This window comes from Lampris incognitus, chromosome 13 (genome assembly GCF_029633865.1).
Source record: "Lampris incognitus isolate fLamInc1 chromosome 13, fLamInc1.hap2, whole genome shotgun sequence".
Taxonomy (NCBI): domain Eukaryota; kingdom Metazoa; phylum Chordata; class Actinopteri; order Lampriformes; family Lampridae; genus Lampris; species Lampris incognitus.
In genome coordinates this window covers 26,585,080-26,598,635 of record NC_079223.1, presented here as the reverse complement: position 1 = coordinate 26,598,635, position 13,556 = coordinate 26,585,080, and the positions used below count along the sequence as shown (strand labels likewise).

Below are 13,556 nucleotides of genomic sequence, written 5' to 3'. Positions count from 1 at the left end.
AGACATCCGCTGCTTCTGTCACAGCCTTGAAGTCCCTAATGAGTTTCTTTGTTTTCTGTTAGGGTTTGTGGAAGACCCCAAGCGCATGACACCAGACAGAGACGGGGTTAGCCGAAACTGGCGTACTTTATTCCTTGCGCGTACAACAGTCAAACACAGGAAGGCAATAAGCGACAAGAAAACGGGAAGTCCAAGGGAAAAAACTCGCGGGTAATCCAAACGGGAACACAGCAGGATACTTCCACGGGGAGACTTTGCAAGGGAAACCATAAACCAAGGGCTGGGGTGAGCTCGGAGAGAAAAGCACCGCAAGGGAAGAGTAGCCACTACTGCGAGGAGATTACGGCGCGAACTGACAACGGGCGCTGGGAGACCACCAAACTTAAGCCCAGCCCTGACGGCTAAGCCCGGCCCTGACGAGCTGATTGGCTGCCGACGCGGGGTGGGCAGGCCACCGCGTGGGGTGGGCAAGCTGTAACAGTTTTCCTCTGTATCGATGACAAAGCAATGCACTGTCAGAATGTCCATACCACTTGTTGGAGGTACTTTGATAGTGGAGTCGTCAGCACAAAGATGCGCAAAAAGAGCTGAGCGGTGAGGACGGTCTCGTATTTAAGCAAGGCCTCTACATACCCGCTTGCCTTTTCTCACAGTCGGTTTCACCTTCTCTATTATGGCCATCAGTGTGACAATGAGGTCACTTGCCAAACTTGTCAAACACCTTCCTCAGTGCTACGTCTTTTGCCCACCACCTGGTCTCGCCAATAGGTGACAGATGCCTGTGATGTGCATCCTGGCTTACTTCTTCCCATATGTTAATTCGTTTATATGACTCTTTCAAGAATATGGCTATGTCGTTTAAGAGAGAGAATAGCGATGCACTGGATATGACTGCACCAGTGGTGTCGGTGAGTACCAGGTTAAGAACATGTCCATAGCACCAGACATGCACTTGTTGCGGGCTGACAACGGATGGGCTGACAACAGGGCAGAAAAGCATTTGTACTCTCCTTGCATGTTAACGGCCCCATCCGTAGAATGGGGTCCTCCCTATAGTCCCCGGGTCCTATAGTCCCCGGGTCCTATGTTCCCCGCTTTGTATGAGACCAGGGAATATTGGACCTTTTTGTATACAGAGGGCCCTATATTCCCCACTTTTCCCCAAAAGGGTCCTATGTTCCCCGTTTTGTATGTGCAGGGAAACATGGGACCTTTCTTTATAAAAAGGGTCCTATGTTCCCCTAGGGCACCCGGGGAACATAGGACCCTATTTATAAAGAAAGGTCCTATGTTCCCCGGTCAGCAGGTTTGATGCTGTTTGGCGCAAAAAGTGCATTTTCAATAATACATTATTTAGGGCAGATTATTAAGAAGACAATGAATCATACGATTTATATTTTTATATCACAAAAACGAATTCACAAAGTCCAGGTTGGCTTAAGTATGTGGAAACTTTTGACACTAAACCAGTTTCAACTTATTAGGCCTACTGCAGTAAATATTGGTAAGAAATAACAATAAAGCAAATTACAGCCTCCTCTAGGCCGAATTTGGATACGCACTCAAGGTGGCCTGCGATATACAAGAGCCAACAATGGTAATACGGCCTAATTTAATCAGCGGAGGAATAGATTGTCGTAGCCTACAACTCAGCCATGACCCCAGTTTTTATTATTTTGGACCCGTTAAGGAAATAATTTGCAAAAAGGGTTCTAAGTTCCCCGGTTTGTTCCTCGATTGGCAATAGCGGGGAATATAGGACCCTCTATTTGGAAAAAGGTCCTATGTTCCCCTGGAAACAGCGGGGAATATAGGACCCTTTTTCCAAAAGAGGGTTCTATGTTCCCCGGTGTCTATTGCAACCAGGATTATAGGACCTTTTTAGGGGAAAACGGGGAATATGGGACCCTTTTTTTCCGAAAGGGTCCTATAGGACCCGGGGAGTATAGGCACGGCCCCCGTAGAATTACAGGCACACTCACTAACATCAGTGTGCATCTTGTCCAGCACCTGCTTTAGCAAATCAACGAAATAATCTCCAGAAGATGACTCGCAGTCAACAAGTGCAATCAATCTCTCGTGTATCACATCTATAACGGATTATTACTGAGCACTGGTCTTTGCTTGCAATATCTTGAGTGGTGTCGATTTGAATGGAATACATTCCGGCCTCCTTAACCTCAGCAGCTATTGATTCTTGAATACGACAGCCTAGAACCTTTATACCAGTGTTCACTGTAGTTTTTGAGAGGAGCGTGACAAGTGAACCTCTGCCTTTACTTCCAGCTTTGTGCAATCGCTGGCTATTTTCAATGCACTTATTTACATGCTGTTGCAGAGACAAATCAAATTTGCTGACCAAATAACAAGTTCCAAAAATGTTCCGTGGTCTACAGTATTATCATCTAAAGTGTAGGTAGCTTTGAATTTATTTCCTCTGTAACTGAGGCCACACTTCCATATTACCTTAACTATCTCAACAATACGCTCCGTCACTTGACTCCTTTTGCGCACCTGTTCTCTCGTGGCAGACATCTGATTGACATTGATTAAGTCTTGTATATTTCCTTTGCTGATCTGCAAGAGGTATGCATCTGCACACACTCTATGTTGTTCACATCTCTCATGTTCTGCAATTCGCTGGTGGATATGTCGCCAGTCTGTCATCCCGGTTATGAATAGACTGTCAGATTTGTCACCTTTAGCGAAAGCTAAACACACTGAGCGATACAACGTAGGCCTATTTCTATGGGTGTCAGTGCAGCATGTGAGCCACGACCGCTTTGTGCCATTAGTCGTTTGAAACACACTGATGTTCCTGGTCTGATTTGGGTGATACTTGAAAAATAAATCGAACTCGTTTGGTTTCTGCCGTGTGAAACAGTTAAGATCGTTACGTCTCTCTCCCTCCTCGTTGTGCCTCTCACCCTTCTCGTAGGCGTGTCTCTCTCCCTCGTTAGCATCATGTCTCGCTAGTATCTCCTCGTTAGCTTGACACTCTCCCTTGGTAGCTTGTGTCTCTCCCTCGTGTCTCCCTCCCTCCTCGTTAGCCTGACTCTCTCCCCCCTCGTTAGCGTGTCTCTCTGTCTCTCCCTCCTTGTGCTCCTCTTCCTCATTCCTGCTGCTAACGTTAGCTACTTTAGTCGTTTTGGACATGGCGGGCTGCATAAACATAGTTAACTTGGCACATTTAGCTGCGCCAGCCACAAGGCTTTTCTTCTTCCTCTGTCTTTCTTTTTCAGCACCTACTTTTTTTTCTTTTTTTTTACTGCTTTCTTCCATTTTTAACCGATGAACTTGACCAACTTGACGGCACTGTGATTGTACGTAAGCCTCTACCTGGGCCGATCCACTTGAGGAGGGGGAGGGGCCGCTCCCTCTCACCACCTTACGCCGACTATTCAGCATAGTTTACCAGGGAGCCCCCCCCCCACAAAAGTGGGCCGGCCCATCCTGTATAGTGGGCCGGTGTGATACGCTATTGTAGCCACCTGCGTTGAATGTATTTGGGTACCAAAAAAAAAAAAAAAAAAATACCTGCCAGAACTGCCAGATTGCCTGTCCGGGTATGCCGTCTTCTCATTCCTGCACTCCCACAGCATTCATTTTTGTTCCTCCAACCTGTCCAACAACTTCAGTGATGCTCATGTCTGCTTGTGTGTATTCATATTTTTGCAAAATTTCCATTTTTGCATCCAACCCAGCAAGAGCGGTCTGTACTGCATGCATCTCATTCCTAGCCTTTATTGCAGCTTTTTTTGTTGTTGTTGCTCAGCCTGAAACTCCATCTCTCGCAGTTTTTCTCGACCCCCCCACTGCATCGTTTTTGTGTATGCCAATCTGCTTCTTCCTCTTCTATGGCTAAGTTCTCCCTTAAAGCTGCAGCTTTTGCCTTTAATGATGCATGTTCCATCTCTGCCTTTAATCTGACTGAGGAATATGATGACAACATGCTTCCACGTTGTGATCCAGGTCTACTTGGGCGTTTAGGGGTTGAGTTTGATGATATGGACCGACAATCTGTGAGCGTTACCCGTCTATCACACTCTTCAGCCTGCTCAGAGCGTTTCATGACCTCTTTCATCCATTCCTCGCATTTCCAGAAGAAATCACTAATTTGGTTTATTTTTAGGATGAAACCAATTCTTTTGATTATCCCCCCGAAAAAAAAATCGTCATCAGCCATAAATTGTCGCAAACCAGAATTTAGGTCGGAAAATTCTTGATGCAAACAATTAAAGTCAACACGCAATTTATTTTTAACCATGTCGACATTGCATCGTCTTCCCAGTTTGCTTTACTATGCGAGTTAGCTGGGATAGCTAGTACCTGCGTGCCTGGACCTGTCTAAACTTGCGTTCTTCTTCTGCCATTGTTACAGTAATTTTTACTACCAGTTTTTCACTGTCTTGTTCATCCATGACAAGCAAAATTTTCCAATTAGCAAAAACGTCGAGGCACCGTAGAACGAGCTTCACACATAAAATGCGTTCCACTTCTCTCTTCAGCCGAACAATGTCCCTCCCTTTTTTCCCCCCTTTTCTATGTATAGTATAACTTTGGCACACTCACCCACCGCCAGGGCCGCCAAGTTTCAACAAAAGTTAAGAGTGAGACTCTGGTGAGGGGACTTTTGCCGGCAGTCGCCGGCAAAAAAAAACTTGGCCTTTTTTAAGGTGGATTTAGAGGAATATCTGAACTTAAATTAACATTAGGATTAGACTGTTGTTATGTTGTAATGTGATGTTGGCCTCCTCCTCATGCTCTCTCTCTTCACTCGGAATAGTGAACACATAAGAAATATTGTCAATTGCTAGAAAGAATAGAATACACAGAGTCCAAGCCTACATTAGAATTAGACTGTCGGATGTCATTATTCAGTCTTATTCTGTCATTTGTATTCAGGGAGCTCCTCTCAACCCAATTATTTGTGCAACTTAAAAACCAGTGTCCTGCTATTTTATATAGTGTTCATAATTGACCAGCACAAGTAGAAATGAAAAAATTGTAACAAGAAGAATTTAAACAAATAAAATAAATTTATTTATAAAATGTCAATGAATACAGAACCAGAACAATAATATAAAGTGCGTTTCTTTGTTTGTTCAGAGCACAAGGTTCAAACTATGAATTCAAGCAGTTCCTTTAACCCTTGGGCACCCCTCCAGAAAATCATGACGTTTTACCCTCGTGCAAAAAATGTTCAGTTCCTTAAAAGTGCTATAACAATATTACACATGAATATTTTTTTTCACTTTCAATGCATTAAATCTTTTGACCAACTTCAATACTGATCATAACTATTAAATTTACAAGTATTTCTTAATTAATTTTAACCCTTTAATGCCTTTTTGGGAACATAAAAACGCAATTATTTAATGAGAAAAACATGAAATATGACATATTTTCCATATACTAATTGCAACCTGGAATTTTTTGGGGGATGGGTGGCAACCCTAGTTAAACCCACCAAATGACATAATAGTCATTTCAACAAACATTGACATACCCGATCTCAAATGTTCTAACAGGCACAGACACTGAGCTAAACTTCTGCTCTGGAAAGCTAAAAGTTTAGAATTTTAGATTTAGACTATGTGGCAAAATAAATCACATCATGTTTTTTATAAAAAAAATCATCACCTCATGTCAAGAACTATTAGATCAATTTCATTCAATAACACATTCAGAGATTTATCCGTGAACCAAGTATAACAGAAACCAAAAACAGGACATTCGCCAAAAAGGAAAGCTATTGTTCTTCTACAGATTTCTGACAAGTGACTTCGAATATTTTCCTTTTTAACTGCGAGATATCACAGCAGCCTGTGTAACGTTACTCCTGCTCGGACTGAGTGACTATAACGCATTTTATTCTATAAAACTAACGTATTTACTATTTCGTATGATCAAAATGAAACGGTTACCAACCGTTTTCTTTCTTCTTCTTCTTCTTCTTCTTCTTCTTCTTCTTCTTCAGTGGGGTCTTCTTCTTGTGGGGCTCTTTTATTTTATTTCGTGTGTTGACGCTATGACCCGCCCTACTCTGCCTCTGATTGGTTGATACTCGTGGTTGCCTTTCATTGATTGGGTTGGTTAGATTTAGGCATGAGGACTGATGATTGGTTAAGGTTAGGGTAAGAATATCTGGGTCAGCCAATCAGAGGCAGAATAGGGCGGGCTCACCCTGGAAAGCCAGTGACGGACCCGAACTACGGCAAGCCGCAAATTGGGGAAATATTATATAGAAGTGAAGGGAAAACGTTTATGAGCGTGTGAAATAGCAAGCGTAGCGTGTGAGCGTGTGAAGAGGCGTAATTGTGTGACTCTCACTCCCAAAGGGTGAGACTTGGCAGCCCTGCCCACCGCGCTGTTGTCCTCGTATGCTAGCTTCAGTTAGCAATCCTTGGCAAAGCAAGGAAAGATACGACTTACAGTTTGTTGTCTTCTTTTCCCAAAACTACCGCGATGTCCATGCAAAGTTTCCTTCTTCCGTAGTCCGTTTGGAGTCAGGCCGTTCCAAATTCCTTTAAGCCGTGAGGCCTTTGCTTGACGCTCTAAACGACTCCCCTTGCCCGTATCCACATCAGACACAAACAAAAAAAATATCCATGGGACCACTTGTAAAGTTTAACTCTTTACTTCGACACAAGAAATACTTGGTACGGAACGACTGTCCATTAGCGAAAAATTAGAGGTAAGAAAAGGAGAACGATAGGTAAAAAAACTAGCTCCACTCTCCCCTTGCCTAACTCTTCCCCCCCATTCTTCTCAAGCTCTCCTCGCGAGAGAGCGCGAGATGCGCGGATACTAGGAAGCAACAATTATAGTCGCCTATCCCCAAATATTACAAATGTAACATAAATTAGATCTTTTCATTTTAAAATATTCACACACCTTTTAAGTGCAAGGAATCAAACAATTAACTTATTGAATTACTGTAAATATGAGTTGTAGATCATTGCATGCTAATTGGTCAAATACCTACATATATTTTATATTTTATCAATAAACTGCAATTAGGCTCAAACGAGTCAAGTCAATTTTATTTGTATAGCCCAATATCACAAATTACAAATTTGCCTCAAGGGGCTTTACAGCAACACAACATGCTGTCCTTAGATCCTCACATCGGATAAGGAACAACTCCCTAGAAAAAAGCTTTAACAGGGAGAAAAAAATAGGAAGAAACCTCAGGGAGAGCAACAGAGGAGGGCTCGCTCTCCCAAGACGGACAACGTGCAATGGATGTTGTGTTTCATAATTTATAGAATACATCAGTGAAAGAGGATAAAAGAATTGTAAAATTTATGAAGAATATGATGCGTAGGATGCCAAGCAGTGTCCAGACGCCACCAGAACAGCCCAGGACCCAAGCCACACAACCAACATCATCATGTAAAAAAAAAATTAATCACACATCTTAGTGAGAGGACATAATATTGAAACAGGATAACAAAATTATATGGATTTATAAGATAAATAAAAAGAAAATGTAATGAGGGGAATGCCAAGCAGCGTCCAGGTGCTGACCACTGTCACCATAGAGACCTGGGAGGAGAACCGACTGCACGTGCACACAAGGGAGACTCACATGAAACCATTCACACACAGAAAAAGAGAAAGAAGACATCAGTCAGAGAGAAAGAAAAGACGTGAGAGAAGAGAACAGTTTGCAGTAGCCATTAGTCATAATAGATTAAGTCATCAATTAGTCATATCTATACGCTATAATGTTGTCGGCAGAACAGTGCTTGGTAAATTCATTGAGACAGAAACTGACCCACCATGCAATACACGTTGTGAAGCATTCAACTTAAAGGCAACTAATTGTAGGTTAAGGCAAAACGATTAGTTTTTCGTTTGGATTCAAAGGACTCAACAGACTCTGATTGTCTGATGGCAGCAGGCAGATTATTCCAAAAGAACGGGGCCCAATAGGAAAAGGCCCTGCCACCAGCTGACTTCTTTTTAACTTTGGGTACACACAGCAGCCCTGTAATTTGAGAGCGAAGTGCTTGAGATGGAATGTACAGTTTAAGGAGATCAGAGGGGTAAGTTGGGGCAAGCCAATTTAGGATTTTATAAGTCAGCAGAAGCACCTTGAAGTCTGATCTAACATGGATAGGAAGGCAATGAAGGGAGGCAAGAATTGGTGTAATATGGTCAAATTTCCTAGATTTAGTTAGGATTCTAGCAGCAGCATTTTGGATCATCTGAAGACTTTTAGAACTAAAATGTGGCAGACCTGAAAACAGAAAATTACAGTAATCAAGTCTGGACGAAACAAATGCATGTATTACAGTCTCCGTGTCAGCCATGGAAAGAAATGACTGAATTTTAGCTATGTGACATAAGTGAAAAAAGGCAGTCTTGGTGATTTCTTTAATGTGCTTATCAAAGGAAAGGCTGGGATCAAACGTAATACCAAGATTTTTGGCTGCCACACTTTATGAAACCACAAAGTTGTCGACTGTTATCATTACTTGAGCAAATAGGTGTCTGTGTCTAGCAGGGCCAATGACCAGCATCTCGGTTTTATCCAAATTTAGAAGCAGAAAGTTTAGTGACATCCAATTTTTCACAGCAGCCAAGCAGGCCTCTAAATTAGGCATTTCAGTATGATCATCAGCCTTTATAGGCACATACAGCTAAGTATCATCAGCATAGCAACGGCAATTTATTCCACAATTGCATATAATTTGGTCAAGAGGTGAAATATAAAGAGAGAAAAGTAGAGGGCCAAGAACTGAGCCCTGAGGTACACCATATTTAACATCAGAGAATTTTGATGTAGTATTACTAGAGCAGACACAATGTGTTCTTCCAGATACGTAGGGCTTAAGCCAAGAGAGAGCTAAGTTAGAGACACCAAAATTACAATTTAGTCTGTCTAATAGTATACAATGATCAATGGTGGCAAAGACAGCACCGAGGTCCAGTAGTAGAAGCACAGAAGTAGAATCAGAGTTCACAGCAGTAAAAGATCATTCACCACTCTGGTCAGAGCAGTTTCAGTGGAGTGACAGGTCCTGAAAGCTGATTGAAAAGGTTAATATAGATGGACAGGTATATGTAGACAGGTATGTCTCTTTAAAATGGATGTTGTCAAACCAACCTGCTGGCAAAGTGGACAGCAGACATCTTTTTTCTTAAATCCATCGTTTTTACTTAAGACGGACTGGCTAAAGTCCATGTCTGTTACAGTTTGTCTTTGGTTAGATCTATATTCTATATTTTACTGGTTGGCTTTAGTTAAATTGGTATTTTGCAGTTTGCCTCAATGGGCCAACTTCCTGCTTGTTAACGTGTTCTGTGTTGCTGAGCAACACCCGTTCATTGTTCAGTCCTCACCTGTTTATTCATGTTATCTGCTGCTGAGCAGGGAAATGCCTGATGTCTCATTCACCAAAGTGCTGTGTAATATTTCAGCTCTCCTGACACATAATGACTTGTAGCTATCATAACATCCATCCATCCATTAGCCGAACCGCTTATCCTGCTCTCAGGGTTGCGGGGATGCTGAAGCCTATTCCAGCAGTCATTGGGCAGCAGGCAGGGAGACACCCTGGACAGACCACCAGACCATCACAGCCCCCCCCCCCCCACACACACACACATTCATACCTAGGGACAATTTAGTATGGCCGATTCACCTGACTTACATATCTTTGGACTGTGGGAGGAAACCAGAGCACCCGGAGGAAACCCATGCAGACACGGGGAGAACATGCAAACTCCACACAGAGGATGACCCGGGATGACTCACCAAGGTTGGACTACCGCGGGGCTCAAACCCAGGACTTTCTTGCTGTGAGGCGACTGCGCTAACCACTGTGCCACCTGATATCATAACATGAGCAGTATGAATATCAAAGTTTGGCTGTTGTAATATACTGTAGTCATCAGGGAAGGTGGTCGCTGGGCCATGGACAGTTATGCACTGGGGGAGTGCAAGGGATTCTGGGACTGTTAATGTTCTTGTTCAGATTGTTTTAGCACATGGGCTCTGTGCCTGCTGGGTGGAGGCTGCTTGGCGACTGGCTCGTTGGTTAGTCATGGTCCTACAGTCAGTCAGTCAGTCAGTGAGTAAATTGGTCATCTACCTAGTCCGAGTCGAACCCTCAAACAATCAACACAACCATAATCAAAACATGAACATAACATTACTAAAACAGATTGTTTTAATAATGATAACCCTACACAATGACATTTACCGGACATTCGGAGAGGACCTTTAGGGGACATGCTGGGGACGTTTTTTTGTTTGCTGAGATGATCCCTTTCTTTCTTCCAGACAGGTTGGCGGCTGAGGCTGGCCATGGTTTCGGTTCTCTGCCGGGATCTCCTCACAACATCAGCAGGGATGACAGGGGCCTGCTGAAGGCACTCCTCTTTGCCACCTACTCCTTCAACAACCAGTCCAACGATGCCTTCCTCTTTAGAGTCTGCGCCATTGAAAAGGCCCAGAGACAGGTAGGCTTAACCCCACTGAAAAACCAAACAGATAACCTGATAGACTCATGTTCAGCCAGCTGTAAGCTGAACAGCCAGTCAGATACTGCAGCCGTGACAAGATCTGCTGAACATTAAGTCTGCTGAAGCCATTGTGAAGCAGGTTGGATTCCTGTCTTCACTGTTTTCAGAGAAAGTTTGATAGTTCAAATCAATCTGAAAACTTAAGGGCTTCATGTTTTATCTCACATGAGTCGTTTTAACATGCCAGCAGGAAAAAAAACCCCAAAAAACAATCATGTCTCAGACAAAAGCCTGTTATTTGGCTACTCCAGTTGTTACATAATTCATTATCAAAACATTAAATATCAATTATTAATAAAAAAACAACTGTACTTTCAAAGGCTCATGTCACTAAACTATACTATGTTGTTAAAGTAAATTAATTATTTTAAAACTACGATCATTAACATTTACATGGAAACAAAAATCAGTATTAAAGACTATGTAATCCATGAACATCAGATCCTGCAGACTTTAGTAGTATGTGATGTGAATGGTTGGTGTCTGGTAGGACTTTGCCAGGAAAAATGATAGGGTGCATAGTGTTTTCCATCTTCATCATAGCAGCCAAATGAGGAAGAAGGCAAGTAGTGTTGAGTTTGAAGAAGTGAAGTTGTTGTGTCTAACAAGCAGATATGACAGAACAAGCTGGTAGCAGACCTTTACCAACAGATAGTACAACATAAATAAGTAAAACTCAGGTTCAACCAGGGTTTTTGGTTTGTGTCTGACACAACTGCACTGCTGACTGATCATTCATTTGGAATGGAGCTCAGACAACACTCACCTTACCAACATCCACACTGGTACAATAAATCAGCAGATTCTGGACTGTTAGCTTTAACGTGACTGGTGGTTCTTTGAAAATAAAGATGATGATCTTTAACAATAGAAGACATTTTCAGTTTGCCTGAGTAAAAACAGACGTTGGCTTGATTGACCCAATTTTTGGTCCACCTGTCGGTGTTTCAGATCATTAAGGGGATCCGATACATCATGGAGGTGCAGATCTCCAGAACCATCTGTCGCAAACCAGATGCCAGAAAGCTGAAGGAGTGTGACTTTCAGCCAGAGGGACAGCTCCACCAGGTGACACATTGAACCACATCAAGTCTGAATACATAGAGCATGCTAACAGCGATGCACTCACGTGTCTTTCGGGAAATAGACTTTCATAAAAGTCTTAGTGGGTTTCCTCCGGGTGCTCCGGTTTCCTCCCACAGTCCAAAGACATGTAGGTCAGATGAATCGGCCATACTAAATTGTCCCTAGGTATGAATGTGTGTGTGTGTATACCATGTCGGCCCTGTGTGATGGCCTGGCGGCCTGTCCAGGGTGTCTCCCTGCCTGCTGCCCAATGACTGCTGGGATAGGCTCCAGCATCCCCATGACCCTGAAAGCAGGATAAGCAGTTCGGATAATGGATGGGTGGATGGATGGAAAAGTCTTAGTTTTGTTTCAGTCAGTACCACTCAGCAACCCATAATGATATATTCTAATCCCATTATATTTGCCATTATCATATTTACTAGTCGCATTATATTTACTATCAGTCGATCTTTATAGTTTTTTGAATTCAGTGCAGTATAACACATTTTTCACTGGAAAAAAAAAAGGACAGAACCATCTAACATGATTGAAGAATAAGATCAGAGAGCAAAATGGCTGAAACTAAAAGGAAAAACCACCAAACATGCACAAATAAAACAATTTGGAAATGTGAAGTATGAAGAAAGTAGGTAGTGATGTGCGTATTAAAACTATTTCTATACCAAAGTTAAAGTTAAAAGGCCTTTTTTTTATTAAGTATTCTATAGTCTCACGCACTATTATCATTTACTGTTCATATATTTACTTACATTTCCTAGTCATATAGTATTTATGATTCTCACACTTCCTAATCTTATCATATATAGTTCCTAGTCACGTGATACTAATGAAATTTAATGGTCATTATATGATCTAGTCATATTTACTATTTATATTTCTTAGTATTCGTGATGCTTTGTTTGGCCAACACGAGCCAGAGCACAGGAGCAGGGTTTATGCGAGACTGTTTCTCTGCTCCGACTCTTTCTTAGACATTCAGCTGTCACTTTGAGGTGTGGGACGTCCTGTGGCTTCATGTGATGGAAACGACGTTCTTCTGTCTTCCGTCAACAGAGAAGAGCTCAGTTCCTCTTCCCGGCTTCAGATCAGCAGATAATCCAAATAACAGCTGATCACATGTTGACCCGCAAACCTTGCCTGTTGGAGGAAGACAGAAGAAAGAAGGAGCGACCAACAACAGGCTCATTCCACAGCCTCGGGGTGGCCAGACCTGTTACGTCAAATAACGTGAAGAAAACAGAATAAAGATAATTTCTTTTCAAGTAATTTAATCTGTAAATTCAATTTCATTTCTATTCTACTCAACACATTTCATCCTTTATAAATATGAAAAGAGCAACTACACAACTGCAGAAAAGGATCTGTGCAACACAAGAGACAGGAGAGATAGATATGATGGAAGATGGACAAGTGATACTAAAGGGGTCATTTTATAAGTTCACACTGGTTTTCATTGTTTGCTTTGCTGGATTGAGGTCGAGCGCCCCCTGCTGTGTTGTAGGAGGTAACATGGCAGGAAACCATTGTAAAAAAAACAAAAACAAACGAACAAACAAAAAAACCAATGTAAATTCATAAAGTAACCCCAGACCGCTGCAGCATCATGCGAGCTTTGTCTGAACCAGGGAGTGTTTATCTAAAACGAGGGAGGGTTGTGGATTTGTCCTCCATCAGTCACATTGAAGTGTAGATGACATGCTGGAGCTGTGGGTCCAGTATGAAGAAAAGGATAGATGACTGAAAATCTACCCTACCTATGGACTACATGAACACTGAGGATAAAATACAAACTATTCCTTTAATGAAGAGACAGACATGAAGACTGGACAAAATATTCAAAACAAACAACAATATTACTATATATAGCCCTGTGATGGCCTGACAGCCTGTCCAGGGTGTCTCCCCATCTGCTGCCTAATGACTGCTGG

The 13,556-nt window shown here is 42.3% G+C and overlaps 1 protein-coding gene across 1 annotated transcript in view; it reads left to right on the top strand.

The window, feature by feature from the left end:
* The window catches only part of LOC130123180 (cystatin-F-like), a 30,226-nt gene extending 17,341 nt beyond the window's left edge, over nt 1-12,885 (top strand). Inside the window, exons 2-4 of the mRNA XM_056292310.1 lie at nt 10,298-10,476; nt 11,491-11,607; nt 12,600-12,885. Coding sequence (XP_056148285.1) covers nt 10,298-10,476; nt 11,491-11,607; nt 12,600-12,740 — 437 coding nt within the window. The 3' untranslated portion in view covers nt 12,741-12,885. The remainder of the gene's footprint in view (nt 1-10,297; nt 10,477-11,490; nt 11,608-12,599) is intronic.
* The last annotated feature ends 671 nt before the right edge of the window (nt 12,886-13,556 follow it).